Raw genomic sequence first — 21,201 nt, forward strand, 5'->3', positions numbered from 1 at the left:
TGAAAAACACAGATTTAGATCAATTCACAAAATTGTAATTATTTACTTAACGTATCTACTGCAGTTTGAGTTTATTCAACTAAATTTCAATCAATAATACACAAAAAGTCTTAACTGACTTTATACATATTTATTGGATTTGATGACGTCACAAGAGAGCCTATTGTTTCCCCCTCCCATGAATGAAAATGTCCTTGCCTTTCGTGTGAAGTCTCGCGATACTTGCCGCCGCGCGAACTCGCAGGAAGAAGCTGAGCTGGAGGGATCATGGCGGAGCGAAGGAGACACAAGAAACGGATCCAGGTAACTATATATTTGTTCTCTTTCTTTATCCCACAGCTCTTGAAGCGCTGCTGGTGGTGTCGGGATTGGAACGAAGAGTCGGCGGAGTTATGTTGACGGCGCCGCTAAGAGGTTAACGCTGGTTTTGGTGATGCTATGGTGGCTAAAGCTAGCGTGCCTTACAGGGGAAGTAGCCACATATATACATACATGTAACAGTCATAATAATAGTACGTGACGTCAAACACCGTCCTCCCGTGGCTTCATATGAAAGTATCAGTCGTGAAGACCGTTTTAAAATGTCAGACTCTTAGCTAGCTGACGTTTTTTTTTTTTTGCGCCTAATTGTGGAGTTGGCTGCGTCAGCTCTTAGCGTGTTTACATAACTGGTGGCCACATGTGCAACTTTCTACTATTCTCACTAGGGATGATGTTTGATAAGAAATGATCGAGTTCGAGCCTATTATCGAATCCTCTTATCGAACCGATTCCTTATCGATTCTCTTATCGAGTCCAGATATGTATTTCTCATATACTGTATATATATATATATATATATATATATATATATACAGTATATGGAAAAAAACACAATATTTGGTGTAACAAATCACTTCACATTCTCTACTCCTCGCTACTATAGCATTACCATATCTGAGTTATTGTGCAGAAATGTGGGGAAATAACTACAAATGTGCGCTACATTCGTTAACCGTGTTACAAAAAAAGATCAATTAGACCAGACCTGGGCATTCTGCGGCCCTTTGTGCGTCCCTGTCCGGCCCGCGTGAGGCCAATTATAAATTACAAAATAAATTTAAAAAAGTATCTATGTCGAGTGTGCAATACAACGGTGCTGCTTTTGTTTTGAAAATCGTTATTTGTATTACTTCCGTGTGGACAGTGAATGTGAACAGCTGCAATCACAAATTACAAAATAAAGTTGAAAAAACATCTATGTCGTGCGCGCAATACAACTGTGCTGCTTTTATTTTGAAAAGTATTATTTATGGACGTATGTCCGTGTGTGTAACCTGCGAGTGAAGGTGCACATGCAGCGACGAGTGATGCGCGGTTTACACCCGAGACGCTAAAAAGAGAAAAGTTGATGAGGAATGGCGTGTTTCCAACAAGACATGGACTGCCAAGCAACGTTCCCTCTAAGGTGCGCGCCTGCGCAATTACGCACTGCTCAAGCGTCCGCTGCGCACAGCAAATATATGCAGCGCATCAAATCCCATCTGAATTCTAAACAAAATAAACATATTTATTCTATGTAATTTTGCAATGCAACTTTGAGTGACAGTGACAACAAGCGGCCCTAACGGTGTTCGTCAACACCGTTCAATTGAACACCGTTCAATTATTGTAACGTCTATCGAGATGCTTGGAGGACAGGAATTATATCGATCACTTTATTGAGCAAAACTGTTTATATTCGGACATAACCACACCAAAAACATGAGTAAAACACTTCTCTCTCGAAAAACTAGTCATTTTCTGCCGTACAAACCAGGCCAAAACCAACTTGTCATCTGTCACCAACACGCATAGCACTAAACCACTGGTGCGTTTACGGCCACACAAAAAGTCGGACAACTCAAACACCACACAAAGTTACACTATGACTCCTCAGTCATACGTGTGCTTATTTTACTGTCATTTATTATTAATGTTAATTTATTTATATTAGTCATGGAATGCTGTTACACACACTATGTTGAAGTGTTACTATTATTATTATTATTATTATTATTATTTATCTTACGGTATGTATCAAAAATAATATTGAGCAAAATTTAATTGAAATATTGTCGATGTGGCCCTCCAGCAGTGCTCGGGTTGCTCATGCGGCCCCCGGTAAAAATTAATTGCCCACTGCTGAATTAGACTGATACATAATGTTGGATATAGAGAACATACAACACTTTATTTATTGAGTCAAAAATATTAAAGTTCGACGATTTGGTAAAATTGCAAACAGCTAAAATTATGTGGAATTAAATGATGGAATGGATTAAGTAAAGAAGTTAAACATTGTACTGATTGTTCAAATGAATAGTGCTTACAAAGAAGAAGAATTATGAGAAATACTTTCAACCTCATTGAAAATAAGATATTCTTCATCTCAGTATATTAATAATGACTGTATTAAAGGCCTACTGAAAGCCACTACTAGCGACCACGCAGTCTGATAGTTTATATATCAATGATGAAATCTTAACATTGCAACACATGCCAATACGGCCGGGTTAACTTATAAAGTGACATTTTAAATTTCCTGGGAAACTTCCGGTTGAAAACGTCTATGTATGATGACGTTTGCGCGTGACGTCAATGGTTGAAGCGGAAGTATTCGGACACATTGTATCCTAATACAAACAGCTCTGTTTTCATCGCAAAATTCCACAGTATTCTGGACATCTGTGTTGGTGAATCTTTTGCAATTTGTTTAATGAACAATGGAGACCGCAAAGAAGAAAGCTGTAGGTGGGATCTGTGTATTAGCGGCTGGCTGCAGCAACACAACCAGGAGGACTTTGAGTTGGATAGCAGACGCGCTATCCGACGCTAGCCGCCGACCGCATCGATGATCGGGTGAAGTCCTTCGTCGCGCCGTCGATCGCTGGAACGCAGGTGAGCAGGGGTGTTGATGAGCAGATGAGGGCTGGCGTAGGTGGATAGCTAATGTTTTTAGCATAGCTCTGTCGAGGTCCCGTAGCTAAGTTAGCTTCAATGGCGTCGTTAGCAACAGCATTGCTAGGCTTCGCCAGGTTGGACAGCATTAACTGTGTAGTTACAGGTCCAGGGTTTGGTAGTATTGTTGATCTTCTGTCTATCCTTCCAGTCAGGGGCTTATTTCTTATGTTTCTATCTGCATTTAAGCACGATGCTATCACGTTAGCTCCGTAGCTAAAGTGTTTCGTCGATGTATTGTCGTGGAAATAAAAGTCACTGTAAATGTCCATTTCACGTTCTCGACTCTCATTTTCAAGAGGATATAGTATCCGAGGTGGTTTAAAATACAAATCCACAATAGAAAAAGGAGAAAGTGTGGAATCCAATGAGCCCTTGTACCTAAGTCACGGTCAGAGCGAAAAAAGATACGTCCTGCACTGCACTCTAGTCCTTCACTCTCACGTTCCTCATCCACAAATCTTTCATCCTCGTTCAAATTAATGGGGTAATCGTCGCTTTCTCGGTCCGATTCGCTCTCGCTGCTGGTGTAAACAATGGGGAAATGTGAGGAGCCTTTCAACCTGTGACGTCACGCTACTTCCGGTACAGGCAAGGCTTTTTTTATCAGCGACCAAAAGTTGCGAACTTTATCGTCGGTGTTCTCTACTAAATCCTTTCAGCAAAAATATGGCAATATCGCGAAATGATCAAGTATGACACATAGAATGGATCTGCTATCCCCGTTTAAATAAGAAAATTTCATTTCAGTAGGTGTTTAAAGGTAATACAAGCATGTTTAACACATAGTTAATATTGTTAACAAGTTAAAGGTGTTTAATGATAATACAAGCATGTTTAACACATATAGATTCCTTTCTTTCATAAAGACAAGAATATAAGTTGGTGTATTACATGATTCTGATGACTTGCATTGATAGGAATCAGACAGTAGTGCTGATAACTTCCGCATTTTCAAATGGAGGAGAACAAAAGCCCTCCTTTCTGTCCAATACCACATGAAAGTGGTTGGTTTTTGGCATCTTATTTGTCCAGCTTCCGTACTCCTTTGTATACACTTTACAAGAAATACATTGGCGGCAAACTCCGTAGCTTGCTAGCTTGTGCACGCCAGCTTTCTGAGACTCTTAGCGCAGGCAGGATGAAGCAGAGCTTTTATTGTGCAACTGTGCAGTCGATCTTTGGAGTTTTGACGACAGGTACGGCGCCAGAGTCTGTTGAAATAAAACATGTTTCTCACCTTCCTGTCGGTAATTTTTTCTTAATAATGAGCTGGCAGCAGCCAGCGTCATCTCAGAAGACCCTCGGGTGCCGTGAATGTCACTCAAGTGACGTCATAGTGAAGATTTATGATCGCTCATTTTTAGGACTATTTTTTTAATGCCTGGCTGGCGAACGACTGACACACCCTCCGCGATCGACCGGTAGCTCGCGATCGACGTAATGAGCACCCCTGAATTAGATTGATACATAATGTTGGATATAGAGAACATACAAACACGTTATTTATTGAGTCAAAAATATTAAAGTTCGATACCCCGCCTTCCGCCCGATTGTAGCTGAGATAGGCTCCAGCGACCCCGAAGGGAATAAGCGGTAGAAAATGGATGGATTTGGTAAAATTGCAAACAGCTAAAATGATGTGGAATTAAATGATGGAATGGATTAAGTAAAGAAGTTAAACATTGTACTGATTGTTCAAATGAATAGTGCTTAGAAAATACAAAGAAGAAGAATTATGTGAAATACTTTCATCCTTATTGAAAATAAGATATTCTTCATCTCAGTATATTAATAATGACTGAATTAATTAATTACATATTACAAAACTGTTGTATATACTCATTCACAGATATTATATTATAAAAAGGTCAGTAAATGATGTATATATTTTTTGGATCATGTTCTGTTAGTTTTGGACTTCCTTAGTTGTTTTGTGCACTTCGGGGGTTTGTTTTAGTCACCATGGTTACTTATGATTTTCACCTGCCTTGTACGCGCACCCGTTGCTCATCAGAGACTCTATTTAAGCCTGCCTTTTCCGGTCACTCGTCGTGGCTTCATTGTTTGCGTTCGCAACAGTTACGTTGGCATTCTGGTTTTCGAGCGCATAATTCCTGTGCTAAGTTACCTTAGCTTCTAGTATTCCTGTGCTAAGTAAGTTTTTGCTTTAGCTTCTCGTGCGAACGGCACGCTTTCCTTTTGTTTCGTTCCTGTCTGTTGTAATGTGTATGATTTATGAGAAATAAATCATCTCCTACCTGCCCGCTTTCGCCCGGAGCCGTCAGTTTTGCGTCCAGAAGAACGAACCGCAGAACGCTGCAATCTACCGTGACAAATGACTGAGCTACGTGACGTCATTTCTTGTGATGTCCTACGGGGCATTTCTTGTCGGGATGGGATTCGTTCCCAGGGATTCGAATAAAGAGCCAACTCTTTTTCTTTACTACAGTGGTCTCGATAACGGGTACCGGTTCTCAAAAAGGGATTCGAGTCCGAGGACTCTGTTCTTTTCTTATCGAACAACCGGGAAAATCAGTTTCGAGCATCATCCCTAATTCTCACTCAGACTCTCGTTTAACTTTGCATTTGTAGTAATCCGCACATCCGAGACACACACAAGTAAGATCAATATATCACGGCAACAACAACAGCCAGGAATTGATGTTAAACAAGTTGAAAAACGTATTCGGGGTGTTACCATTTAGTGGTACGGAATATGTACTGTACTGTGCATTCTACTAATAAAAGTCTCAATCAATCAATCAACGTACATCTACGGCTTTTGGAACTCGGTGCACACACAACAGCCTATCTGGATTCCATAAGAGATTCGATAAGGAATCGGTTCGATAAGAGGATTCGATAATGGCATTGACATCGATAATTTCTTAACAAACATCATCCCTAGCCACAGGTCAATTCAACTGTTTTGATGCATTAAAAGGTTATTTTGCTAAACACTGACAGTTGCAACATTTAATTGCATGTAATATAATACACCCACAGAAGGTTAACACTTCGATGTTCATTTAATTTATTTATTTATTTCAGGCAACGACATAAAGAGGTACAAGTTAATATAGTGCATGATTGTCCAGTTTTGCCTGAAAGGGAGTGGGAAGAAGATAACTTATTTAATCCCACCCCCAGTTCTCCATTCAGTGATTATTCACATGAGTTTCACTCTTACTTTGTTCAAGGATTATAATACAGATGTTGTATCATAGTGGTATTACCACAGGTAACAATAATTATTACACTGTAACAATCATTTGTATCAACAATGTAGGAATAATGAATAAACCAACAATGGTAATAGACAACATAGCAACAATAGTAATAGACAACATAGCAACAATAGTAATAGACAACATAGCAATAATGGTAAATTAAAGTGCACTTTTTGTACAGAACGCCACTACAATAGTTTAAAACAAATAAAGTGCACTTTTGTGCATGATGTCCAGTGTTTCCCATAAACTGCCAAGATACCTGTGGCGGTGGGGGCGTGGCTATGGGCGTGGTCACCATGACATCTTTGAGTAATTTGCATAATGTACTACAATGATATGATTTTCTCTAAAAAGGCTCAAAAAATGTAAACTTACTAATTAATAATAACAGTTTTGTTTTAAACGTCCATCCATCCATTTTACAATATAATTACAACACTTTATGTACATATTTATATACAGATTTGAACAATAAGTTATTTACTGAAATATATTTATTAATTGTGGTTCTTACAAAAAATATATCTTATAAAATATAAAAGCTAAAATGTCTCTTAAAGCTCTGCCCCTTTAATTAGTGCATACTAAATAATTTAACTTTAGCCTATTACTACAACCATATTATTTACCAGCAACATAAAGTGAAACAGAGGCAGAGGTGTCCTGCCACAGTCAGTAACAAATAAACAGAAAACAGTAGTGGTCAAATACAAATAAGGCAACAAGAGAAGTATCCTACACTTCTCTTTTGTAAAGTAAATCTGAACAGCCTATATGGGCATCTACATCAACTATATGATTTGCCTGAGAAGCTGGACAGGACAAAAATACATTTATTTATTTTTTTTTAAAAAATTTGTGGCGGACGTAATTCTTTCGTGGCGGGCCGCCACAAATAAATGAATGTGTGGGAAACACTGCTCCTTCTGTTGACGATTTTTTTCATACAGTGTTGATCTGGAAGTGGTAGCTTCGGCATTTTGTGGGTGTGGCACCGGCTGAGATGTTGACATGCGGAGTTTCAAGAACTCCTCATTCTCTAGCGGGTGACTTCAAATGATGCTACAAATTAGCAGTGCTGCTACTTTTTGTAGCAGCGCTTTTGCCGCATACTTGACATATTACGGTTGTCTGTTCAACATCTTCCCGCTTGAAGCCAAACCACCGCCAGACGACGGACCCCGTGCTGTTTTTCTTGGGAATTAATTCTTCCTTCATTTGTTACCAGATTCGCACCTTCTTTCTCTCGTATTACCACACGCACCGCTCCGCTAGCATCACAGCTAACGTTACCAATGCTTGGCGTATGTAAGAAGGTGCGCTTGTTTTATGTCTCTGTGAGAAGGAGATACAAGAAAGAGTGAGAAGAGCCTGTAGTGTAATGCCCGCAGCTAAAAGCAACTGCGTGAGAACGTATACTCCAATATCAGGATAGTCATTTTCTATATTGCACAGAGACTAACCCGCGATATATCGAGTATATTCCATATGTCGCCCAGCCCTAGTTTAAGTTCAATTTCTAATTTAACAGCACCATTCATCCACTTGCAGGAGGAGCGATTGCATTATTTAATGGACTTTTCTTTTGATTGGTCTGTATTATTTTAAAGATATTGTTGATAAATTGCTTTTCTAAATGAAGTATTTGATGTTGTTGTGTGCAGGAGGTGTGCGAGCTAACTAAGGAGGAGAAAGTGGTGGCCAAGCATCTGCGCTTCAACTGTCCCACCAAGTCCACCACCATGATGGGCCACCAAAAGGTCGACTACTTCATCGGTGAGTGTTTGAGAACTAATAAGCAAGCATTCACAGGCTGTCAAAGCAACAAGGGAGTGGGGAATTACAATAATGATATATTATTAGGCACTTTGTCTATATGCTGCTGCATCTTTGTGGCATTTTTGACGTAGCTCTTTGCACAGTATTTGCAAATGTACACAGCCTTTCCGCCTACATTGGTTGGGGTGAAATGTCTCCACACATCACATGGTTCTGTTTGTATTTATTTATTCTTGTAAAACATTAATGCAATGCCACACACAGATATAAATAGTCAGCTAAACAACTGGAGTAGTCTTTAAAAATATTTGACTGATGGACAAATGAATAGAAATAGGCTAGATGAATAAATGAACAGTCAATCAGCATGCTAAATCAAACTATAAGCTACATTCTTGTATGACAACAGAATGGCTAGCAGAACAGAAGGCAGAGGAAACTACACCTTTTGATTTAGTATTTGCTAGTTGAACTTTACACATCACAAAAAAGGTCAATTCGGATCGCTAACATTGTTAGCACAAATGAATGGGATTTAACAGAGAAAATTAGCATCACGGCTAACGGAGAAATATTTTCGGTTCATTATGAGACTGTGGTGGTACATAAACCTAGCTAGCTAGAGATATTGGCCCCAAAATCATGGATAAAAGTACAGGAACAGCTAGCTAGCTTGAGTGTAAGTCTGCTGGAGTAGTCTACAGTCATACAGTAACAAGCAATTACACCTCTATTACACTTAAATACCATACATCAAATATATTTACCCCATCAACACTTACCTGACTGGATGAAGTCCTTGGGCTCAAATACTAGTGTGGCCTCAATAGCCCTGCTGTAGTGTGCTGGGAATTATCTGGGCATGTGATGGAGGAATGCACAGTACAGGGTTGAAATTAGGGATGTCGATAAATGCTTTAAAATGTAATATCGGAAATAATCAGTATCAGTTTCATAATTATCGGTATCGGTTTCTAAAAGTAAAATGTATGACGTTTTAAAACGCCCCTGTGTACACGGACGTAGGGAGAAGTACAGAGTGCCAATAAACCTTAAAGGCATTTCCTTTGCGTGCGTGCCGTCCGAGTCACATAATATCTACCGGTTGTTCTCATCACGAATTAATGCAAGGCATACTTGGTCAACAGCCATACAGGTCACACTGAGGGTGAGCGTATAAACAACTTAAACACTGTTACAAATATGCGCCACACTGTGAACCCACACCAAACAAGAATGACAAACACATTACGGGAGAACATCCGCACCGTAACACAACAGAACAAATACCCAGAATCCCTTGCAGTACTAACTCTTCCGGGACGCTACCCCCGCCCACCTCAACCTCCTCATAGTCTCTCTCAGGGAGAGCATGTCCCAAATTCCAAGCTGCTGTTTGGATAGATAGATAGATAGTACTTTATTGATTCCTTCAGGAGAGTTCCCTCAGAAAAATTTAAATTCCAGCAGCAGTGTACAGAATTGAGATCGAATTTAAAAAGTAAAAATTAAATAATGGGAGTATAAATGGAAACAGAATAGAAAAATATTACAATAAGAATAAAAATAAAAAGCAACAATGAGAATAAAAATATAACAGTAAAATAAGAATATAACAAGAGAAAATAGGCAGTAGTGACCATGTTATGAAAAAGTATTGTACTGTTATTGTTTTGAGGCATGTTAAAAAAGTAATGCACTTTGTGACTTCAATAATAAATATGGCAGTGCCATGTTGGCATTTTTTTCCATAACTGGAGTTGATTTATTTTGGAAAACCTTGTTATATTGTTTAATGCATCCAGCGGGGCATCACAACAAAATTAGGCATAATAATGTGTTAATTCCACCACTGTATATATCGGTACCGGTTGATATCCGTATCTGTAATTAAGAGTTGGACAATATCGGATATCGGCAAAAAAGCCATTATCGGACATCTCTAGTTGAAATTCAACTGAATTTGCATTAAATCAGGTTGTTTTAGCTAATAATCATGCTGCAAGATCTAGCATGTTGCATTTAATGTTTATTCCCATTAATTCTCATATATTCCTGTTAAGTCCCATGGAAAGTTTCCAACGTAGAATATTCCCGGAATTTTGCAACCCTATTCTCGTACGATCATTATCATGCATCCCTATTTATTATGTTACAAAATTAGTTTTCTTTGACTTAAAATACACTGTTCAAAATTTCCCCATGATGTCTTGCACCGATAAATATGAGACTTTTTGCATTTGATAAACAGACATTTTATGTATTGCACAAACGACGCACACACTATGATGGTAAAAAAAAAGTATAAAAGGTTAAAACAAATTAAATTCTAAAACAAACAAAAATATTCAATAGATAATGATGATAATAATCTAGTAGTTTTCTTACACTTCTAAGTATGCATTCATTTCAGTTTGTCCTAGGTGCTTTGCCACAGTCAGGAAGTAGTCTTTGCCATTTTCTACTACACACACCAGCTGTTTGATAGTGCATCTTTGTTGTACGGTAGTTTCCATTGACACATTTGGAGGTGTTGAAATGGCAGATACTAACCAATAGCATGTATGTATATATATATATATATGGCATATCCAATGTAAATTAGCATTAGCATTTAAGGCAAATCAGTACCCGGTAGTACCAGTTTAACTTTTGAAGTTAAAAGTTTGAAGTTTCGATTTAAAGTTAAAGTACCAATGATAGTCACACACACACACACTAGGTGCGGCGAAATTATTCTCTGAATTTGACCCATCACCCTTGATCACCCCTTGGAGGTGAGGGGAGCAGCGAGCAGCAGCGGTGGCCGCGCCCGGGAATCATTTTTGGTGATTTAACCCCCAATTCCAACCCTTGATGCTGAGTGCCAAGCAGGGATGTAATGGCTCCCATTTTTATAGTCTTTGGTATGACTCGGCCGGGGTTTAAAGTCACAACCTACCCATCTCAGGGTGGACACTCTAACCACTAGGCCACTATATGTGCGTGCGTGCGTATACTGGTAACCTAGTAGATATATGAATATCATTTCTATTCCAATAGACGGAATAGAAATTGAAAGAGTAAATTAAACCAAATTTCTAGGTATAATGATTGATGATAAATTGAACTGGAAACAACATAAAGTAGCAAGAAACACGTCAATAATGAATGAAGCAAAACATGTTCTAGACCAAAAATCACTTCATATTCTCTACTGCTCGCTAGTGTTACATATCTGAGTTATTGTGTAGAAATATGGGGAAATAACCACAAAAGTACACTTCATTCATTAACGGTGTTACAAAAAAGATCAGTTATAATAATACATCATGTTGGATTTAGAGAACAAACAATCCCTTTTATTTATTGAATCAAAAATACTGAAATTCCACCACATAGGGAATTTGCAAACAGCTAAAATTATACACGAAGCAAACTACAACCTGCTACCCAAGAATATACAACAATTCTTCTCAACAAAAGAGGAGGAATATAATCTTAGAGAAAAATATAATTTAAAACATTTGTACGCACGTTAGAGATGCGCGGATAGGCAATTATTTCATCCGCAACCGCATCACAAAAGTCGTCATCCACCCGCAATCCACCCGAACTAACATTTTATCAAAACCACAACCGCCCGCCACCCACCCGTTGTTATACATCTAATATAGATGAGACAAAGCATTCCTGTTAAAGAAATGAGACTGATCCAATGCAGCAGAGACATTCAATGCGTGCCACGCAATAATATTTCTTGGCCACGCATTAGAGCAGGGGTCACCAACCTTTTTGAAACCAAGGGCTACTTCTTTGGTAGTGATTAATGCGAAGGGCTACCAGTTTGATACACACTTAAATAAATTGCCAGAAGTAGCCAATTTGCTCAATTTACCTTTAACTCTGTTATTATTAATAATTAATGATATTTATCTTTGTGGAAACACTGATCATCTTTATGATTTATCACAATAAATATATATAGAAACAGATAAATATCAATATGCAACACTTTATTTTTATATTTTCTCTAAGTGCACATTTTTCAAATTGAACATTTTCAAATGATGACTTCTAAGACAGTCTTGTGAAATCACAATATCCCATTTTAACTAGCTAGCCACTAACATTTTTTAACAAATCATGAATTACTTTGCACCATGTTTGTACAAATAATAACTCATGTAAAATACAAAAGTAAACTCTCAAATTTTTAAATCATGTCACACTTTGAACTGGACACCAAATCTGTTATCTGTTTCTTTGTCAGTTAGTGGGAAGCCTGGCATTGCATGCTGTTAACTAGTGTGTTGTACTCTGGTGTGTAACTTGACACTGCAACTCTGAGTGAGTCTTGCAGATGTGCATCAGTGAGGCGTGTTCTGTGTTTGTTCTTGATGAAGTTCATGTCAGAAAAGGCTGATTCACAAAGATAAGATTTTTCCTCATTGTTTGCGGAACCTTCTTGATCTTTTGGACATATTTTCACAGCAATCTGGCCTTAAGCTTAATTATGATGAACGTAAAATGTTAAGGATCGGAAATCTAAAGGGAACGTCCTTTCGAATGGAATGCAAAGTGCCTGTTTTGTGGACAGATGGACCAGTTAACATACTTGGTGTTGTTGTCCCAGAAAATCTGGAAGATCTAGGCTCAGTAAATTATGATAATCGACTAAGAAAGCTGGACAAAATTATGCAATTATGGAAAGGGAAATCCCTAACCTTGTATGGTAAAATGTCTATTGCCAACTCGTTAATTATTCCTCAATTTATTTATTAGTTTTTGTCATTACCAGCTCCATCACAAAACTTTTTTAAGATTTATGAGCGGAGGGTCTTCGATTTTGTCTGGAACGGCAAACCAGAAAAGATTAAAAGAAAGGTTTTGTACAAAGAGTATGAATATGGGGGCCTGAAACTTTTCAACCTTGAAGCTATGTGTCTGTCTTTAAAAGCATCAATTGTTCCAAAGATGTATTTAAACATTGAGTGGTACACAAATGTCCTGTTGGACAAAAAACATGTACTGTATCAAAAGAAATTGTATCCTTTTTTCCAAGTGATCCCCTCCCAGAGAGTCTGCTGGGAAACATGGCGGGGTTCATAAAGGAAACAATCTACTCATAGTGGTGTTTTCAATTTTATGTGCCAGAAAAAAGAGACGATATTTTGCAGCAGTTAATATGGATGAACTCTAATATTGTAATAGATGGAAAGCCTTTCTTTTGGAAAAATATGTTTGAAAGAGGAATCATTTTTGTCAATGATATTATCAATGAGAATGGTAAAATGATGAAGTATGATGAATTTAGAGCTATGTATGGTGATGCTTGCTCAAGCTTTTCATTTTATCAACTAACTGGAGTCATTGGGAAAAGATGGAAACAAATAATTAATTATGGAACTACTAAATTATTAGTTTGTAAACCTCTAATAAGAAATTCTAGTTGGCAAAAAGGAACTAAAATAAATAGAAACATATATAATTTTTATTTAATAAAGAAATCTTTGAAGGCTGCCTCATACAACACAAATGGAAAATGGGAGGACTTTTTTGACTGCCCGTTGCCATGGGATGCCATATTCAAACTAATCTATAAAACCACTATCGATGTGCAAAATCGTTATTTTCAAATTAAAATTATTTATAACTTCTTACCCACGGGGAAAATGTTAAAATGATGGAATATGACAGAGTCAGATGATTGCCCATTTTGTTGTCAGGAGCCTGAATCCACCCTGCATTTGTTTTGGTATTGTCATATTGTGTCTTTGTTTTGGGTGGAAGTTGAAAAAATGTGTTTAAGGATTGGTTTGTTTATGAAGCTTAATGTGGTTTCTGTTATTTTAGGAGAGTTCATTGACAATCATGATTTAGTCAATTTAATTATAGTACTCGGTAAAATGTTTATTTTTAAGGCCAAAAACAGATATTCACTTAGTATTACTTTCTTTAAAACATGTATTCAGTATTTTCTAATTTTAGAAAGTTACATGGTTGAAAACGATAATGATGCCAAAAAACATTTAAAAAAGATGAGAAGTCCTCAAAAGCTTATTTTGAAAGTATAATTATGTTTATAGATTATATGATATCTGTTGTTGTGTTCCCTAATTTGAGTGACCTGGACATAATCTGGACTGTACATAAATGCTTATTTTGAAAATGTAATTTTGTTTATAAATTATATGCAATCTGTTGTGTTCCCTAATTTTTTTCTGTGTACATGAATGAAGGTGTGTGTTGCTGAGTCCGACTTGGACATTATCTGGACTGGGCCTGGTTTAAAAAACCCTTTAAACAAATCTAATTTCATTGACAACCTGGTCTGTTGAAGATAAGGCCCTTTTTTAAAAAATAAAATAAAATAAGATAAATAAATAAAAAACATTTTCTTGGAAAAAAAAAGAAAGTAAAACAATATAAAAATAATTACATAAAAAATAGTAATTAATGAAAATGTTAGTGGACCAGCAGCCTATACAATCATGTGTGCTTCAGGGACTGTGTCCCTTGCAGATGTGTTGTCTATGTTGTGGGAACCAGAATATTGGTAGCAGAAAGAAATAACCCCTTTTGTGTGAGTGGGTGTGGATGAGTGTGCATGGGGGAGGTTGTTTGGGTTGATGCACTGATTGAAAGTGTATCTTGTGTTTTTTCTATGTAGATTTAATTTAAAAAAAAAAAAAAAATTTTTTTTTTTTAGAACAGGCCCGCGGGCGACTCATCTGGTACTTACGGGCGACCTGGTGCCCGCGGGCACCGCGTTGGTGACCCCTGTGTTGTTGTGTTCCCTAATTTGAGTGACCTGGACATAATCTGGACTGTACATAAATGCTTATTTTGAAAATGTAATTTTGTTTATAAATTATATGCAATCTGTTGTGTTCCCTAATTTTTTTCTGTGTACATGAATGAAGGTGTGTGTTGCTGAGTCCGACTTGGACATTATCTGGACTGGGCCTGGTTTAAAAAACCCTTTAAACAAATCTAATTTCATTGACAACCTGGTCTGTTGAAGATAAGGCCCTTTTTTAAAAAATAAAATAAAATAAGATAAATAAATAAAAAACATTTTCTTGGAAAAAAAAAGAAAGTAAAACAATATAAAAATAATTACATAAAAAATAGTAATTAATGAAAATGTTAGTGGACCAGCAGCCTATACAATCATGTGTGCTTCAGGGACTGTGTCCCTTGCAGATGTGTTGTCTATGTTGTGGGAACCAGAATATTGGTAGCAGAAAGAAATAACCCCTTTTGTGTGAGTGGGTGTGGATGAGTGTGCATGGGGGAGATTGTTTGGGTTGATGCACTGATTGAAAGTGTATCTTGTGTTTTTTCTATGTAGATTTAATTTAAAAAAAAAAAAAAAAAAAAAAAAAAATTTTTTTTTTTTAGAACAGGCCCGCGGGCGACTCATCTGGTACTTACGGGCGACCTGGTGCCCGCGGGCACCGCGTTGGTGACCCCTGCATTAGAGCATACTTGCCAACCCTCCCGGTTTTACCGGGAGACTCCCGGTATTCAGCCGGAGCTGGAGGCCACGCCTCCTCCAGCTCAATGCGGACCTGAGTGGGGACAGCGGCGACAGTCTGTTTTCACGTCCGCTGTAGAATGATCGAGGGCGAGTTATTAGTTTCTTATGTGGGTTTATTGTTAGGCAGTTTCATCAACGTCCTCCCAGCGCGGTAACAACACACAACAACAGCAGTCACGTTTAGTCTACCGTAAAGCAGTTCGTCTGCCGTAAACTGCAATGTTGTGACACTCTTAAACAGGACAATACTGCCATCTACTGGAAAGCCTTCAGAACACTGAAATTCAAGTATTTCCTTTTATTTATATGTCTAATAAAAAAATAAAAAAAATATATATATAGGAAATACTTGAGTTGGTAAATTCTACCTTAAATATATTCCCCTCTTAACCACGCCCGCAACCACGACCCCGGCAGGCAGTGTTGCCCTGTTTGAGACTGTCACAGCATTGCTGTTTACGGCAGACGACCTGCTTTACGGTAGGACAAAAAAGGGACTGTTGTTGTTGGGTGATGTTGCCGCACTGGGTAGACGTTCATGAAAACTGCCTACAATAAACCCACCTAAAGAAACAAAGAACTCGCCCTCGATCATTCACATGGGTAACAACATTTAACTATGTATTTTTTTTCCGCCCGAATCTATTTAACATCTATTTTTTTCGTCATACAACTGCCCGACCTGCGGTTTACCCGCGGACTCCGCGGGTGTACCCGCTAACCGCGCATCTCTAACGCACGTACAACACTTAAGGCCTTCAGTATATCAGTATGTGGAATTAAATGATGGAATGGATTAAGCAAAGCAATCAAACAATGTACTAATATGATCCACTTCAAGAAACTCTTCAAACTTAAAGTGTTTACAAAGTAGAAAGAAGAACCATGATAAACATTCAGAATTTATTTCATCCATTCATTTTCAAGATAATCTTACTCATCTCACCATATGAAATATAACTTACTTTACAGAGTATTATTTATTTATTTATTTTTATTGTGATTTCTTATGGAGTATGTTGTGAATAAATTGAGAACAGGAAGTGAACAAAAGTTTTAGCAACTGCTATGTAAAGGAAAAGGGGGTAGGATTAAATAAGCTCTGCTTCTTCCTACTCCTTTTCGAACATGTTGAATAGAGAAACTGGAAATTGTCATGTATCATGTTGTATGCATGCATGTTCCAAATAAACTCAAACTCAATAGTTTGCCATGATGTTGTTGCTTGTGGGTAAAAAGCTAAAGTACAAATGATCCCTCAGCCTCCAAGGCGGTGGATTGTCTGCTGGACTCCAAGTGGGCCAAAGCCAAGAAAGGAGAGGAGGCGCTCTTCACCAGCAGAGACTCCGTGCTGGACTACTGCAACAGGTCAGCTCTAAGGGACAACACTGGCATGGAGAAGGTAGCCTCAGGTCAAGCACGTGTGTGTGTGTGTCTACTTTACACCTGTGTGTGTGTGTGTGTGTGTGTGTGTGTGTGTGTGTGTGTGTGTGTGTGTGTGTGTGTGTGTGTCTGTCTGTCTGTGTGTGTGTGTGTGTTCCTCTGCAGACTTCTGAAGAAGCAGTTCTTCCAGCGTGCTCTCAAAGTGATGAAGAAGAAGTCGGAGAAGGACAAGAAGTCCAAGGGCGACAGCGGCAAAGAGGAGGAGAAGAAGGCAAAGGAGAAGAACAAGAAGAAGGAGGCGGACACGGGCAGCGAGAGCAAGAAGGATACTAAAAGTGTACGTTTGAAGACGTCGGCTCCTCCCGTCCTCAAAAGTGCTGAAGTAGGTTTGTGTGCTCGCAGGATGACAGCCCAGGAAGTCCCAAAAAGAAGAAAGAGGTGAAGAAGAAGTTCAAGCTGGAGCTGCACGAGGATCAAATGTTCCTGGATGGAAACGAGGTACGCGGGCGCCCAACGTGACACTGAGTTACCCCCGTGAGCATCCCTTGTCTTCCTCAGGTCTACGTGTGGATTTACGACCCCGTGCCCTTCAAGTCCTTCGCCATGGGGCTGATCCTGGGTCAGTTTCCCCACACGGCGTACTTTGACCTTTTCCACATGTCTGATTGTGTTCTTGTCGTCAGTCATTGCCGTCATCGCCGCCACGCTCTTCCCGCTGTGGCCGGCAGAAATGCGCGTGGGCGTGTACTACTTGAGCGTCGCCGCCGGATGCTTCGTGGCCAGCATTTTTCTCCTGGCTGTCGGTAAGAAGGCGGGAATATCAAAATGTTCTAGAAAGGAGCAAATAGTTAACCAGTTTACGACTGGTAAACTAAAAGGGAAATATCAACACAAATTGTTTATATTTTAACCGGGGGGACGGCGTGGGGCGGTTGGGAGAGTGGCCGTGCCAGCAACCTGAGGGTTCCTGGTTCGATCCCCACCTTCTACCAACCTCGTCACGTCCGTTGTGTCCTTGAGCAAGACACTTCACCCTTGCTCCTGATAGGTGCTGGTTAGCACTTTGCATGGCAGCTTCCGCCATCAGTGTGTGAATGTGGAAATAATGTCCTTGAAGGTAGAAAAGCGCTATACAAGTATAGAATAGAATAGAAAGTACTTTATTGATCCCTGGGGGAAATTCAGCACCACAGTTCACTCACAATAGACAATAAACACTTAGGTATTTTTTACATGTGAATAATATAAATACAGTCTATTATACAGCATTATTCACATGTGAATAATATAAATACAGTCTATTATACAGCATTATTCACATGTGAATAATATAAATACAGTCTATTATACAGCATTATTCACATGTGAATAATATAAATACAGTCTATTATACAGCATTATTCACATGTGAATAATATAAATACAGTCTATTATACAGCATTATTCACATGTGAATAATATAAATACAGTCTATTATACAGCATTATTCACATGTGAATAATATAAATAGTCTATTATACAGCATTATTCACATGTGAATAATATAAATACAGTCTATTATACAGCATTATTCACATGTGAATAACATAAATACAGTCTATTATACAGCATTATTCACATGTGAATAACATTACACTCTATTATACAGCATTATTCACATGTGAATAATATAAATACAGTCTATTATACAGCATTATTCACATGTGAATAATATAAATAGTCTATTATACAGCATTATTCACATGTGAATAATATAAATAGTCTATTATACAGCATTATTCACATGTGAATAATATAAATACAGTCTATTATACAGCATTATTCACATGTGAATAATATAAATACAGTCTATTATACAGCATTATTCACATGTGAATAATATAAATAGTCTATTATACAGCATTATTCACATGTGAATAATATAGTCTATTATACAGCATTATTCACATGTGAATAATATAAATACAGTCTATTATACAGCATTATTCACATGTGAATAATATAAATACAGTCTATTATACAGCATTATTCACATGTGAATAATATAAATACAGTTTAGTATACAGCATTATTCACATGTGAATAATATACAGTCTATTATACAATATTATTCACATGTGAATAACATAAATACAGTCTATTATACAGCATTATTCACATGTGAATAACATAAATACAGTCTATTATGCAGCATTATTCACATGTGAATAACATAAATACAGTCTATTATACAGCATTATTCACATGTGAATAACATAAATACAGTCTATTATGCAGCATTATTCACATGTGAATAACATAAATACAGTCTATTATACAGCATTATTCACATGTGAATAATATAAATACAGTCTATTATACATGTAAGTACAGTCAAAAGGAACATATGCATTATACAGTCTGCTAGTGGTCGGTATGAAGGACTTCCTGTGTTGCATATAACCTACTTACCATTCAACCCTGACTATCTGATCCATTCTAAGACTTATTGTCCTTCCTTAGCTCGCTGCATTCTCTTCCTGTTCATCTGGCTGGTGACGGGCGGCCGCCATCACTTCTGGTTCCTTCCCAACCTGACGGCCGACGTGGGCTTCATCGACTCCTTCCGCCCGCTCTACACCCACGAGTACAAAGGCCCGCGGGGCGGCGCCAAGAAGGGGAACAAAGACGGCGTCGACGAGGGCCAAAAATCCGACAGCGACGACAAGTCCGACAGCGAGAAGAAGGACGAGGAGGAGGAGGAGGATGAGGAGGACGAGGGCAAAGAGGCGGGGCTAGAGGAGCGTAAAAGCGACTGCCACACGGACACGGACAGCGACCGCAGGGAAGACGAAGGCTCGCAGCACAGCAACGGCAACGACTTTGAGATGATCACCAGGGATGAGTTGGACCAGCACACGGAAGAGGACGAGGAAAACCAAGAACGAGGAGACAGTGACACGGACATTCAGACATAAACTTCCTGTCTACTTTCCTCTTCCTCCCTCCCACTAAATGTCCACCTCACAGCTCCAAGACTTGGACGTCCCGTCCTACTAAACTAACAAAAAAAAGGTTTGATCTCTTCCTTGACAATATTTGCTGAGTCTCTTGGTTTCATGGCGAGACAATCCCAGGGACCAAACTAACGCTGTGCTTTACCCACACCAAGAGGTTAGTATTGGTGGAAAAGTCCAGTTTGAAGGTGCCAAATGTGACAAAGAGTGTGGCCTCAAACAAGAAGAGCACAGTTTTAGCAATGAAAAATGATCCTTTTTAACAGAATGAATATGTATCATTTATAGATCAAGCAAACACAATTATGCATACCATGTCTGCCTCCTCACTTCTACTGCACACCTGGGCAAGTGAAGGCCCGGGGGCCACATGCGGCCCGTTAACCTTTTCAATCTGCCCCGCCGGACATTCCCAAATACATTTTTTTTAGATGTTTACAATGTAAAGTGTAGCTGCCATTATGATGTGCACTCATGTTTTCTAATGACCTTCAACTATACTAACTAGGGATGTCCGATAATGGCTTTTTGCCGATATTCCGATATTGTCCAACTCTTTAATTACCGATACCGATATCAACCGATATATGCAGTCGTGGAATTAACACATTATTATGCCTAATTTGGACAACCATGTATGGTGAAGATAAGGTACTTTTAAAAAAAAATAAAATAAATAAGATAACTAAATTAAAAACATTTTCTTGAATAAAAAAGAAAGTAAAACAATATAAAAACAGTTACATAGAAACTAGTAATTAATGAAAATGAGTAAAATGAAGTGTTAAAGGTTAGTACTATTAGTGGAGCAGCAGCACGCACAATCATGTGTGCTTACGGACTGTATCCCTTGCAGACTGTAGTGATATATATTGATATATAATGTAGGAAGCAGAATATTGATAACAGAAAGAAATGGGGGGAGGGAGGTTTTTTGGGTTGGTGCACTAATTGTAAGTGTATCTTGTGTTTTTTATGTGGATTTAATAAAAAAAAAAAATGATACAGATAATAAAAAAAACGATACCGATAATTTCCGATATTACATTTTAACGCATTTATCGGCCGATGATATCGGCAGGCCGATATTATCGGCAGGCCGATATTATCGGCAGGCCGATATTATCGGACATCCCTAATACTAAGTATTTCAATGGTTCAATTGATGATATACTAGTTACTATGGTCATCTAATTAGTTACTATGGTCATCTAATTAGTTACTATGGTACTCTAATTAGTTACTATGGTCATCTAATTAGTTACTATGGTCATCTAATTAGTTACTATGGTCATCTAATTAG

At 38.2% G+C, this 21,201-nt stretch overlaps 1 protein-coding gene across 1 annotated transcript; it reads left to right on the top strand.

Annotated features, from left to right (window-relative positions):
- The first annotated feature begins 180 nt into the window (after positions 1-180).
- Positions 181-20,665, top strand: sec62 (SEC62 homolog, preprotein translocation factor). The gene is made up of 8 exons (XM_062023810.1): positions 181-303; positions 7,880-7,991; positions 16,782-16,887; positions 17,068-17,239; positions 17,305-17,400; positions 17,461-17,521; positions 17,586-17,705; positions 19,405-20,665. The coding sequence occupies exons 1-8, from the start codon at positions 268-270 to the stop codon at positions 19,857-19,859; spliced, it is 1,158 nt and encodes a 385-aa protein (XP_061879794.1). The 5' UTR covers positions 181-267; the 3' UTR covers positions 19,860-20,665.
- The last annotated feature ends 536 nt before the right edge of the window (positions 20,666-21,201 follow it).

This window comes from Entelurus aequoreus, linkage group LG16, assembly GCF_033978785.1.
Source record: "Entelurus aequoreus isolate RoL-2023_Sb linkage group LG16, RoL_Eaeq_v1.1, whole genome shotgun sequence".
Lineage (NCBI taxonomy): Eukaryota > Metazoa > Chordata > Actinopteri > Syngnathiformes > Syngnathidae > Entelurus > Entelurus aequoreus.